The sequence below is a fragment of the Herpailurus yagouaroundi genome, unplaced genomic scaffold (genome assembly GCF_014898765.1).
Source record: "Herpailurus yagouaroundi ecotype Mexico unplaced genomic scaffold, PumYag 28, whole genome shotgun sequence".
In the NCBI taxonomy this organism is placed as follows: domain Eukaryota; kingdom Metazoa; phylum Chordata; class Mammalia; order Carnivora; family Felidae; genus Herpailurus; species Herpailurus yagouaroundi.
This window is the reverse complement of record NW_024412376.1, coordinates 38403819-38416620: the sequence shown is the minus strand read 5'-3', so window position 1 is coordinate 38416620 and position 12802 is coordinate 38403819. Positions and strand designations below refer to the sequence as shown.

Here is a 12802-nt window from a genome sequence, read left to right as displayed (position 1 = left end):
GATAGAGCATGAACGGGGGAGGGGCAGAGAGAGAGGGAGACACAGAATCGGAAACAGGCTCCAGGCTCCGAGCCATCAGCCCAGAGCCTGACGCGGGGCTCGAACTCCCGGACCGCGAGATCGTGACCTGGCTGAAGTCGGACGCTTAACCGACTGCGCCACCCAGGCGCCCCTAAAAAATTTTTGATACCCCAATTATCCCAGATTTGGCCAGTGGGAGGCTCCTGAAACCGCCTCCTATGCTTTTTTAAAAATACATTTTCCTCATCTTTTTAACTTTATTTATTGTGAGAGAGAGAGAGACAGAGGGAGGGAGGAAGAGTACACGAATGGGGGAGGAGCAGAGAGAGAAGAAAAGAGAGAATCCCAAGTAGGCTCCACACTGTCAGCACAGAGCCTGACATGGGGCTCAAACTAACAAATCTCAAGATCATGACCTGAGCTGAAATCAAGAATCAGTTACTTAACAAACTGAACCACCCTAGGCACCCTGTAAGGCCTTTTGACATGACCCATTAGCTGAACATTTCCTCTTCCCATCACACCATGAGTCCAGGCTCACCTGTACTTTCCCCTCCCCAGACCTGGTATCAGCCATTCCTCCAAGGATACCTGGTTCCTGGTAGTGGGGACAGGCATTTAGGAGGAACAAGTCTGCTAGTGTCTTCTACATACCAGCCAGTTGCTCAGAGGTGCTCAAAGTCAGTTACTTCTGTCCCATATACCTCCCCTAACTTGCACGCCTAGGCTAAATTCACCAAACTCCTTACACAAGTCTTCTTGTGACTTAACTTTGATTTCTACCCTACTCTTCTCTTTCATATTCCCTGTCCCAACTCAGCTGCTTTCTTCAATGCTGGTGGTTCCCAACCTGCCTATACATCAGAATCACTGACGGATTTCTTTACTAGACAGATTCCCAGGATCCACTCATTCCATATTTACTGAATAGGAATCTCTGGAGTAGAGTATGGGACTCTGCTTTTGATTTTAAGTTTCTCAAGTGATATCAATACAGACAGTCACTGCATACTTCACTTTTTCAAGGCCTTGTGGATCCAAAATTGGATATAGTATCATAAACTATGGTCTAGAGCTATGACTTTTCTTATATTGGACATTATAATTCTTTCAGTACAATTAAATCAATGCTGACATTTTTGAGTGAGGTGTAGGCAATGACATAAAATTATTGACTTATGACAAATTTATGAAGAACTAAATCTTCAAGACTTTTTTTCCAAACATAGTTATAACCCCGTTATCTCCTTATGTTCCATTGGTCTTTCACACCTAAGTGTGGATTTATATTTGTTCCAATTAAAACTTACATGGTTTGATTTAGTCAAATGTTCAGTATGCCAAGAGTCTTACGGATCCTGATTTTATCAGACGAAGTGTTTTTTTTTTTTTTTTTTTACCATTCCAAATTCATGCCATTCACAGTTAAACATGCTGTCAAAGTCTTCTCTCTTACATTGCCTTTTTCTATTATTTTTTAAGTATTAAAAAAAAAATCAGTCTTACAGACTTTTCTACAATTGTGGTGGTGGTTATATAACTGTATGTATTTGTCAACACTCCTAGAATCATACACCAAGAAGAGTGAACTTTTACATATGTGAATTATACCTGGAAAAAAAAATCAGCCTTATATTCCAAATACTCTGTTGTATTTTCCTCCTAGATTAGGTCTCACTAACCTGTTCTGACTGACCATCTCTGCAAGATGAAAGAGCAACTAATGGAGTTTTCATAGATTTTGTATTTTTATTCATTTGAGGTCAGTGCATTCTGGGTTTGATACCTTGAAAAAGCATCAGTATTTGGTTTATCAGAACAGTCAACCCAGTAAACGCATTATTACCATATTATCAGTTCCCACAACACAAAATGCAAAGAAAAAGTGATGTACTGTGGAATAAGGTAAAAATGGTATTAAAGAAATTATAATCCTTCACAGAACTAGGCTAAAGGGAAAAAAAAATTGAACACAGGCCTGTCATTCTGGTGTAGGAGTAGAAGGTACAGAATTTTCTACCTATAAGTTTGACAAGGATTTTTAAGAATACTCTTCAGTGCTGGTGAAGGTCTTGTTTGAAATACTCTCAGTGTGAGTGAGGGGCTTAGTGAAACAGGCTTCCCGCCCTTTGAAACTATGTAACAGGAACTTAAAGAATTCAACTGGAATACATATATACTGACAAAAACTAGAAGAACTGCACAAGATTTTTAGCAGTAACCAGCCATCTGTAGCTAATGGAAGACAAGCTGTTTTGCTTTGTTTTTTAATACTTTGTATTTAAAAAATTTTTTTAAATATTTCTACAGTGAGCCCATGTTAATTTTATAATTAGGAAAAAAGAAATGCACACTTATAAAAATATCGGTCAAAGAAAACCACCAAAGGAAGGAAATAGAGATAAAATAATTTTTTTTTATAAAGATTTACCTGTCACTGATAGGAATACTCAAAATTAAGTATGTCTTTCAGGTATAATCAATAATTTCATAAAGAATTTTTGTTCATGAAATATAAAGAATATGTTCAGGGAATAAAAAGAAATGTTTCCCTTGTGAAGCTTCTCTGAATGCCACAGATTCAAATATACAAGAACTCTATAAGGAATACTTGTACTACCTCCAAATATTTTCCAAATGAGAAGTGTTATACAGAATTATTAAATAGTATAAACTCATACCTTGAAGAACGATGCTCTGGTTTATTTCGTTCGTTGCAATCTGTAAAGAAAGAAGACAGTTACATGTCAAAATGCTCTTCAGAAGCCCTGGAAAAAAAGTTCTTAAATACCAGCTGCTACACCATTAGATTTCACAAAGCACTGTTCAAAGGTTGCTGTGTCTTCCCCTGTATAAGGCTCTTCATCAGCGTTGAGAGGATCTTACAGAAGAGGTACAAAGGATACAAAGACAGGCATGTAAAATTTTTATGGTTGGTTAAAATCATCTACTTGGAAAGTATATCATTACATGTATTATTTCATTTCCAAAGATCTTTGCTGTGAAAGAAAAAAAACCCAAAACAAAGATCTTTGCTGTTTTAAACACTTTGCTAAAACCCAAACAAATTTAGCTAAGGAAAGAAAGTAAGGAAACTGAAAAGCCACAGATTACTCAGCTCAAAAAAATCATTCCATGAATCATGGTTGGCAAAAGCTTCCAACAGGATGGGGAGGGGAAAAAAAATGAGCAGTCAGCTACAGCAACATCTGCAAACATACTGAGACCCATACAGCCTCATTCTTAACTCTCTATTGCCCAAAACTGTTCAGAAGTTGGATTTCAAGGTCTCACTGATAATTAGGTCTAATGTGCTATAGAGGGCAGTGACTCTCAACTAGGGGCAATTTCACTCCTCCTCCCCCACGGGACACTTGACAATGCCTGGAGACATTTTTGGTTGTCACAACTGAGTAAGAGGGAGATACTGGTATCTAGTGGATAGAGAAACCAAGGATGCGGTTAAATAACCTACAATGCACCCTACAGCAAAGAATTATCTCACCCAAAATGTCAATAGTCCTGAGGGTGAGACACTTTGCTATAAGGTAATTGACAAGAGCATGGCTGCTTGAAGTTTTCAAAAGTGTCTCTTGGGACTCTGTAAAATGTTAATCCACTGCAGACTATTTTTTTTTTTTAATTTTTTTTTCAATGTTTATTTATTTTTGGGACAGAGAGAGACAGAGCATGAACGGGGGAGGGGCAGAGAGAGAGGGAGACACAGAATCAGAAACAGGCTCCAGGCTCTGAGCCATCAGCCCAAAGCCTGACGCGGGGCTCGAACTCACGGATCGCGAGATCGTGACCTGGCTGAAGTCGGACACTTAACCGACTGCGCCACCCAGGCGCCCCAAGACTATTATATACAAGAGACAGAACTACAAAATCCACAGGTTGTCTTTTTTTTTTTACTCCAAGTAACAATTTTTTTTTCAGTACATGCTTAAAAATAAACAAAGGGAAAAGGTCTCAGTGTTAAGGAAAAACTAACAACAGAAAGCAATGTATAAGCCACAATAAAACCCTATGCAATGACTTTTTAAAAATCTCATGCAATATTATCAAAATATAGTTTTCCAAAGTATCTTCTGAATTAATACTAACAATATAGAATTTAATGGCAAAACAAAGATTAGACAGGAACTCTTTTATTTCCCCCTATGCTCGTGGAGCAGCATAAAGATTTATAATAAAAACAAACTATAAAACTTCTAGAGAGAATTATGGAGGAAAACGTATAGGATTCACATAGTTAAATATATTATCAATTCTTTCTGAATAGGTTCAAAATGAAAACGAAATTTTTTTCAAACCAAGGCGCTAGTACACAAGAAGTATGTTTTCTGAAAGACTAACAAGTAGGAAGATTCACAATAAAACATGTTTGTTTAGATATAATGCTCTCCAAAATGTACAACGTTAATATGCTTCTGGTTCCAGTTTCTCTATACAGTGACCTAGTGTTACTGCCGCTTTTAAAACTTTCGTTTTAATTTACCTTAGTTTTATACCCCCTTAAATAAAAATACCATGGTTTTTCATTTGTTGAGCACTACAGATTTAAAGTCCTAGCAACAAAGCGCACAATTTAATCATTATTGTTTTCAATCGTTCCTCTTCAGTAATAGGCTGCTAGTTCTGCTAACAAAAGTAAAGTATCTCAAAGCAAAGCTATAAACTGAACGCAGATCAGCTTTCCTCATATAAAAAAGCAACAACTCTTACCTGTGGCTAAAGATGAGCTAAAACTCTGCCCGTAATACCATTTGATGTGGCTGTGATCCTAGTTTCATAGAGTTTATTTAGTCATGTAATAGCAAATTCCCCCCTACAAGACTCCCTACTGGTACAACACAGGAAGGGAGAAACAGAGTCACAATGCAAGTAAACAAGACTCAGCACCGGAGGGCTTCCCTCCAGGGCCTGTTCTGATTGGCAGATGTGCTATGACCAATCTGCACAGCTGGAACATGTCCACTCAGGAAGTGAATGGTTCATAGCTCTCCTTCGTCCTTGGTTAAAACAGTAAAGTCTACAGTCATTTTATACTTTGTGCTCTAAGAAGATACAAATGCCTCAGTACAGTACCTCTACTGAACTAGTTGATAATCTTTTGGAAGGCATTTTAAACATTCCCTCCCAAATTCACTCACTGTTATAATCCTATGGAAATATACATACACAGTGACTATAACATGCTACTCCTAAGACCCATATATTTCAGAGTTTGAGGGTAAGGGTAAATTATCCATAACTCACAATATTCCCCATTCCCCAGCTCTTGACAATGGAAAACAAATTAAAACACATGTTCTTGTCTTTTTATTTTTTCTCAAAGTGTGCTAATAATTGGATTTCACATTTTATCATAGCCACTTTTATTTATTAAAACTTTTTTTAATGTTTATTTATTTTGAGAGAGAGAGAGCAGGGGAGGGGCAGAGAGAGGAGAGAGAGAGAATCCCAAGCAGGCCCTGAGCTATCAGCACAGAGCCTGACACAGGGTTTGAAATCACAAACCGTGAGATCATAACCTGAGCTGAAATCAAGAGTCAGATGCTTAACCTACTGAGCCACTCAGGTGCCCACATAAGTTATCTTTTTGCTTGAATATACATATATGTAGTATGTGTCTATTGTGTATTTGTGTGTCTATACAAATTTTTATATTCTTACTTTGAAGCAAAGTAATTTTTATGACAGCCAAGACAATTGTGTAATCGTCAAGAAATAACATTAGTGGTGATGCTGAATTTTTGGCAAATTAATAAACAGCTATTATTTTCGTCCAAAATCCAAGACTGAACAAAACAAAGCACTGAGGGAGATTCAGGATCTGGATCTTGCCAACAATAACAAAACATTCGGATAAAGTTCCCTTAAGAAAAATGAAAACAAATTCATAGCAAATATGGAAATTTCATCTTGAGTATATATAGTGCTTTAAGCATATGGATTTTATTTATTTCAGATCAAATACTCTTTGGCACACAACCCCGATTTTTTCCAGAGTTTCTAATTTTTAAATAATTAGGAAAGAATATACTTGCAAAGGATTCCTGAACTTTTATATACTTAGAAATCATACAAATAATTTACGAGACCAAAGTCTTACCATTTATGTGAAAAAAAGGAGTTATTAAAAATAAGAATGCTCTAAAATTTAGTTGCCAAATGCTGCACATTTGCTGTGGGTAATGCACTCACTCCAGGGGCCCACCATGCAGAGCATGAGGATTTATGTCACTTAAAGTTCACCAATACACTCTCAATGTGAAAGTCAGCATGGTGGGATTGTTATGTAAAAGTCTCTTGGTTTTGTAGGTATATGTCACACACACACACACACACACACACACACACACACACACACACACACAGGGTGGGGAGGGAGAAAGAGAAAACATGCTTACATTCCCTATTCCTACTTATCCATGTTTCCTGGTAAATAAAGCTTAATTGAGGAAATGGAAGAATACCCCGCAAACAGAAAGAGGCAGAAAATGAGGCAGAACTAGTGCAAAGGGTGCTGATGGCTGTATGTGTGTAAATGCTGTTGGCAGATGTAAAGGAGGCAATGCGGGAACCCATGGCACATCAAAGGGACAGAGATCAGGAGAGGTAGGAAGCTATCATGGGTCGTCGACTCAGTATGAGAACTCCAGATTACCCAAATTTTCCTGCCATGATGACTTCTGATTCTAAGTAATATGGACATACATGGATTCAAAGTTTACATATTTAGGTCATATTCCACTTACGTAGAAATGGGCTCCTGTTCTGGCAGGGACAGTTTTTGGGGAATGGGTTGGCAGAGTCTACTGATGTGTAACCCATCCAGGATGATTCTGAATCTAATAGGACAAACACTTTGAAATGAAGATGACAAAAATGCAAATGTCATCTTTTGCTTTGATTAAAACCATGAAGAATGGCTAACTTAGAACTTATTAGAATCCATGGTAAGACATTCAGGCTTTGAGGATTTGGCTTTGATCACTTAGCTGGATAGAAAAATCAAACCCCATTGGGTAGGGAACTCAGACTACTAACTCAAGTTGGCAGTGAAAAGTCCTAAATCGTTCTTTGAAATTACTGGGAAGACTCAAACTACATGAATGAATACACACAGACATGCTCACAATATAAGTAAGAAGTGGTATAATGCAATCTGTCTTGTACCTCATACTGGAGTATTAAAATGAATATTATCTTTAAAATTAGTATTATCTATGAAAGGATTCTGAACCATACTCCCAAGTATTATTGTCAAGTTCCAGCTTGAGAGTATATAGTATGTTATTATTATTTTCTAACATTTATTTATTTTTGAGAGAGAGAGAGAGAGAGCACAAGCAGGGGAGGGGCAGAGAAAGAGGGAGACACAGAATCCGAAGCAGGGTCCAGGCTCTGAGCTGTCAGCACTGAGCCAGACACAGGGCTCAAACTCATGAACCACGAAATCATGACCTGAGCCAAAGTTGGGACACTTAACCGACTGAGCCACCCCAGACATCGCTATATTATTTTTTTAAATCAATCAAACCTACAAAAATGCTGTGTGCCAATCAGTATTAACTAAAGGATCAACACATTCTGAAAAAGAACTCTTGGAGCAATACTATCATTACCCCTTTATTTATTAGAATAAATAAAACAATGGATCCATCCATTAGAAGATATTTATGGTTCATGAAGCTTACTTTGGTGACTCATTAAAAGATTGTGAAAGTAGTTCCACTCAAATAGACCATGGATGGAATTGTACATATATGAGATCAGAGTTACATAGTTCTTTTATTTAGGCAAAGAAAACTACAAATATATGTCTACTTGAAAAGAAGCCAGGGTTCAATCTACAAAATTACTGACAGTAATACTTATTCATCTCCTCCTTTGGATTCCATTTCACCACCCTTGTTCAGGTATGTTTCCAAACTCATTTTCAGTCACTTTTGAGACTCCCATAGTAAATAGTATATTGTTCTTTTAAATGGTACATTTTCAATAAATACACATTTGCTGTCGTTGAACTTAAAGTTACTACTACACCAAGAAATTAAAGACCATCTCGGTGAGTTACCACTGTGGGAGAGAAATGAGACATATTATAGAGAAGTTTACGTGACTGCTACCCACGCTTTTGTGGGTAAGTGGAAACGTTTGGTCTACAGCACTGTCAATACTGACACCTTTCATTAATTTTCATTGTAAAATGCCTAAACTCATTAAAATGTAGCACCTTAACCACACAGGGAAGGAGACATTAAGAGATGGAAGGGAAGTTTTTTTCAATAAGGAGTTATGTTTCAACAAAGAAGCAGATTGTCTGTGGAATCTGCTTTCTCTTTCCCATGCCTACTGTCTTTACCTATATTTTACATTCTGATCAGCACTTGTCAGACTGATGTGTCTTGACTGGATTTTCTGGTTCTAGTCTCTTTTCCTCCATTTCAGCCATGTTACTGGCCAGGCAAATCCATGCCTCAGACAAATTATGAATTACTACATGCACAGAGTCTAAGAGGATTACATGAGATAATGACAGTGACATCCTTAGCACTGCCTGGGCAAAGTAAGCACTCAATAAATGTCAACTGTCATCATGTTGTTAAAAGGGCAACTATTTACTAGTGGTAGTGACTGGTACTGCCTTGTAGTGACTACATTAAGTTAGTCTCTAAACATTGTTTTTCTCATCTACACAATGGGGCAGAATGTTATCCTGATGGTTTTTGTGAGGATAAATGAGCTAAAGGGTATAAAGGGTATAAAGAACTTAGTACCTGGAAGATAAACTGTATGACTCTCTTACTACTATTCTTCCTATCTTTAATGCCTAGCTCAAAAACCACCTTCTTCATGAAAATGTCCCTGACTCCTATTTCTTTTCAGCATCCTTGTATTAGTTTCCTATTGCTGCTGTAACAAATTACCACAAACTTAGTGGCTTAAAACAACAAAAATTTACTATCTTATATGTAGTTCTAGTGGCCAGATGTCAAAATAGGTCTCATTAGGCTAAAAGTCAAGGTGTTCGTAGGGCCACATTCCTTCTGAGGGCTCAAATTGAGAATCTGTTTCCTTGCCTTTTCTAACTTCCTAAGATCACCTGCATTCTTTGGGTTGTGGCCCCTTCCTCCAACCATGCAGCATCTTTAAGTCTCTCTCTCTCTCACTCGGACCTCTTCTGCCTCCATTTTCCACTTTAAAGGACACGAAGGATTATACTGGGCTCACCAGGATCATCCAAAATTATCTGTTCATCTCAAGGTCAGTTGATTAGCAACCTTAACACTCTTTGCCGCACAATATAACAACCTCACAGGTTCCAGGGTTTAAGACATGGACATCTTTGAAGGGGCAACATTATTCTGCCTACCACATCCTACGTGAATTCTCATACTATCTAAATTGACACTTACCACGATAGTGTATCTTATTATTTAAGGTTTTAGGCATGGGTCTATCCCCTTATCTAATCAGCATGTCTGATGAAGGCAAGACTATAAGACTGCCTTTTTTTTTTTTTTTTTTAAGTAAGCCCTACACCCAGTGGATACTCTTGACCCCAACATCAAGAGTAGCATGCTCTACTGACTGTACCAGCCAGGCAACCCTAACAGGACTCTAATCTCTCTTTTTTTTTATTTTTTATTTTTTAAAATTTACATCCAAATTAGTTAGCATATAGTGCAATGATAATTTCAGGAGTAGATTCCTTAGTGCCCTTTAAGGACTCTAATCTCTTAAACTCTGTTTCAGTCAGCCCTCTGTGAATGTTTGCTGATAATGATAATGTCCAATGATGCCCTGTTCTTTGGGCTATCTTTACTGGTAAAAAATGTGTTTACCTAAATATTCCCATACATTTTTTACTTTTTATAAACATGGTAGTGATCTAAGAATCCCCTCTGCCCTATAATGAGCCACATTTGGTCTACTCTGGTCTCAATGTAGCTCTCACCAAACCAAACCAAACCAAACCACACATAGGAGAAGAAATCACAGCACATTTCAACTTGAAGGAGAATCATCTATTTAGCAACAGACTGCTACTTCAAAAGTTATTTTTTTAAATGGTTCAACTGAGGGGCGCCTGGGTGGCGCAGTCGGTTAAGCGTCCGACTTCAGCCAGGTCACGATCTCGCGGTCCCCGAGTTCGAGCCCCGCGTCAGGCTCTGGGCTGATGGCTCAGAGCCTGGAGCCTGTTTCTGATTCTGTGTCTCCCTCTCTCTCTGCCCCTCCCCCGTTCATGCTCTGTCTCTCTCTGTCCCAAAAATAAATAAAAAAAATAAATAAATAAAAAATAAATGGTTCAACTGAGGGATGCCGAGGTGGCTCAGTTGGTTAAGTGTCCAACTTTAGCTCAGGTCATGATCTCACAGTTCATGGGTTTGAGCCCTGTGTCGGGCTCTGTGCTGACAGCTCAGGGCCTGGAGCCTGCTTGATTCTGTGTCTCCCTCTCTCTCTGCCCCTCCCCTGCTCACGCTCTCTCTTTCAAAAACAAGTAAACATTAAAAATGGTCCAACTGAATCATTATGATTATTGAGTTTGACTCACTATTGAATCAGGCTTTTTAAGTTAGTAGTTTCAGAGATGAAAAATCAGAGCCACTGCCCCTTTTCATCCCAAGGTGCATTTGGTAGAAACTTTAGGAAGATGGACATTTTATTCAGTGCCACTCAGGTCCTGGGAGCAAGGTGACGAGTGAGCAGATATGGAATCAGGCTTAGTAACAGGGTGGCATCAACTCTCCTTGCTGTTCCCACCTCAGGCTCCCTAATGATTGTCTTAATAATTACTTTCAGACCTCTCTTTGTTATCAAATCACACCTTTTCAGCAAGTGAAACTTGTGATTCAAGAAGGGATAAAAAGACCTTTTAGTTAAATATAAATTTCTATTCTCTCAACTACCAAATTAAAAATATTAGACCCATATTCAAGATACTAGGTCATTTCTAAGGGTTTTTCTAACGGAGTCATAAATTTTACCTTGAGTTAAGATGCCACAAGAAAGGTAACTTGAGAGAGTGACCTAGTAACAGGCATTTCTTTCAGTGTTTCCCAAGTTATAATAACCTCTTGGTAGTCACAAAGCATATTAGTATCTTAAAGGCTCTGAGAAATCTTGCAATTAAAAAAATTTGTTTAACTTTAACACTACATTTCCCAAACTATTTTGAGGATGAAATGTTTCTTACAAAATCAGACTTGATGTCTGGTCCATTGGCACACAGTGTTATCTTATCATCACCATCCACTCCCCTGGAAAATCAAAGTCCCTCACACAGAGCTTGGGTTTGGATCTCCATGGCCAGCACCACGCCTGACATGTAGATGGCACTTTTCTACTGAACTCAACTCCTACTGGTGTAGGGCCAGATCCAAAAACAAAAAAGTGTAGGAATCTCCATTCCAATCCAATCAGGTCAAGCTCTGATCTTTTAAGATTATATTAAATATGTCCTTTCTATAATCATTTCACTTATTTATCTTTGATTCTGCCATTGTTTAGGTTCATTTGTGCATCTTAGAATTACACTGTTCCACAAAGGGGAGTATACTTAGTGCCTCCAGGTATCTATTACTGGGTCATGCCTGTAAAGGGAAATCAATACATATTTCAGTATGACAACCCAAAGATTAAGTGCAGGCACTCCATGTCAGACAAGCCTTGTTTTGAGTTTTTTGCTTCACCATTTATTACCTGAATGACTTTAGCAAGACATGTAAGCTTCAGCAAGAAGATATGTAAGCTTTAGCAAGATATGTAAGCCTCAGTATCTACATCTCTAAAAGGGAGTAAGAGTACTACCGATCTCATTAAATTGAATGAGTAAATAAAGAAATGCATATAAAGGATAGTACAAAGGAGCCTGGGTGGCTCAGCTGGGTAGGCGTCCCACTCTTGGTTTCTGCTTAAGTCATAGAACTGCTTAGGTTCTATGAGTGTGAGCCCCGCATTGGACTCTGCATTGGCAGCATTGAGCCTACTTGGGCATCTCTCTCTCTACTCTTCCCCCATCTCTCTCTCTCAAAATAAATAAAAAAACTTAAAAAAAAATGAAGAAGAAAAAGAAGGGGTCCCTGGGTGGCTCAGTTGGTTAAGTGTCTGAGTCTTGATCTCGGCTCAGGTTATGATCTCACATTCTGTGGGATCAAGCCCCACGTCAGCTCTGTGCTGGCATCATGGAGCCTACTTGGGATTCTCCCTCTCTCCCCTTCCCCTACTCATGTATGCACTTTCTCTTTCTCTCAAAAAAAATAAACATTTAAGAAAAAAAAAGAAGAAAATTAATAATAAAAAAAAGCATAGTAAGATTGCTGACTAAGAAAGGCGCTCAATAAATGTCTACTATCATGATGATAATATCAGGGAAACAATACTCATAGAGTTCATAATACTGTGAGTAGAATTATCTAAAAAGGTTAATTACCCTGTGTCCAGTATGGATTTTTTAATTCTGTAGAATTTTTTTCTTGCTTATTACTGGTCAAGAGGACAGGACTGTACTAATAAATAATTTCCAAACCCTCCCTTACCTAATCGCTCCAGCCTCTTACCCTTCTGAACCAAGGGCTAACTATAAAAAATTAATAAATCGCACTTCCACTTTTCTTCATTTTCCCATTGCAGCTTCTGACAGAAGTGATAAATAAGCCCTAAAAGTAAGCAGCAGAAAGGAGAAAGAGACCTCAAAGGCAGACAGAGGCAGTTCCTTCAGAATGCAAACTGTGCCAACTAAGGATCACCGTCCCTCCCATGCCTTGAA

At 38.2% G+C, this 12802-nt stretch overlaps 1 protein-coding gene across 1 annotated transcript in view; it reads right to left on the bottom strand.

The window, feature by feature from the left end:
• SH3D19 (SH3 domain containing 19) overlaps positions 1-12802 on the bottom strand; it is a 188667-nt gene that overhangs the window by 91611 nt on the left and 84254 nt on the right. The window contains 1 exon segment of the mRNA XM_040472491.1: positions 2703-2742. Within this exon segment, the coding sequence (XP_040328425.1) occupies positions 2703-2742 (40 nt within the window).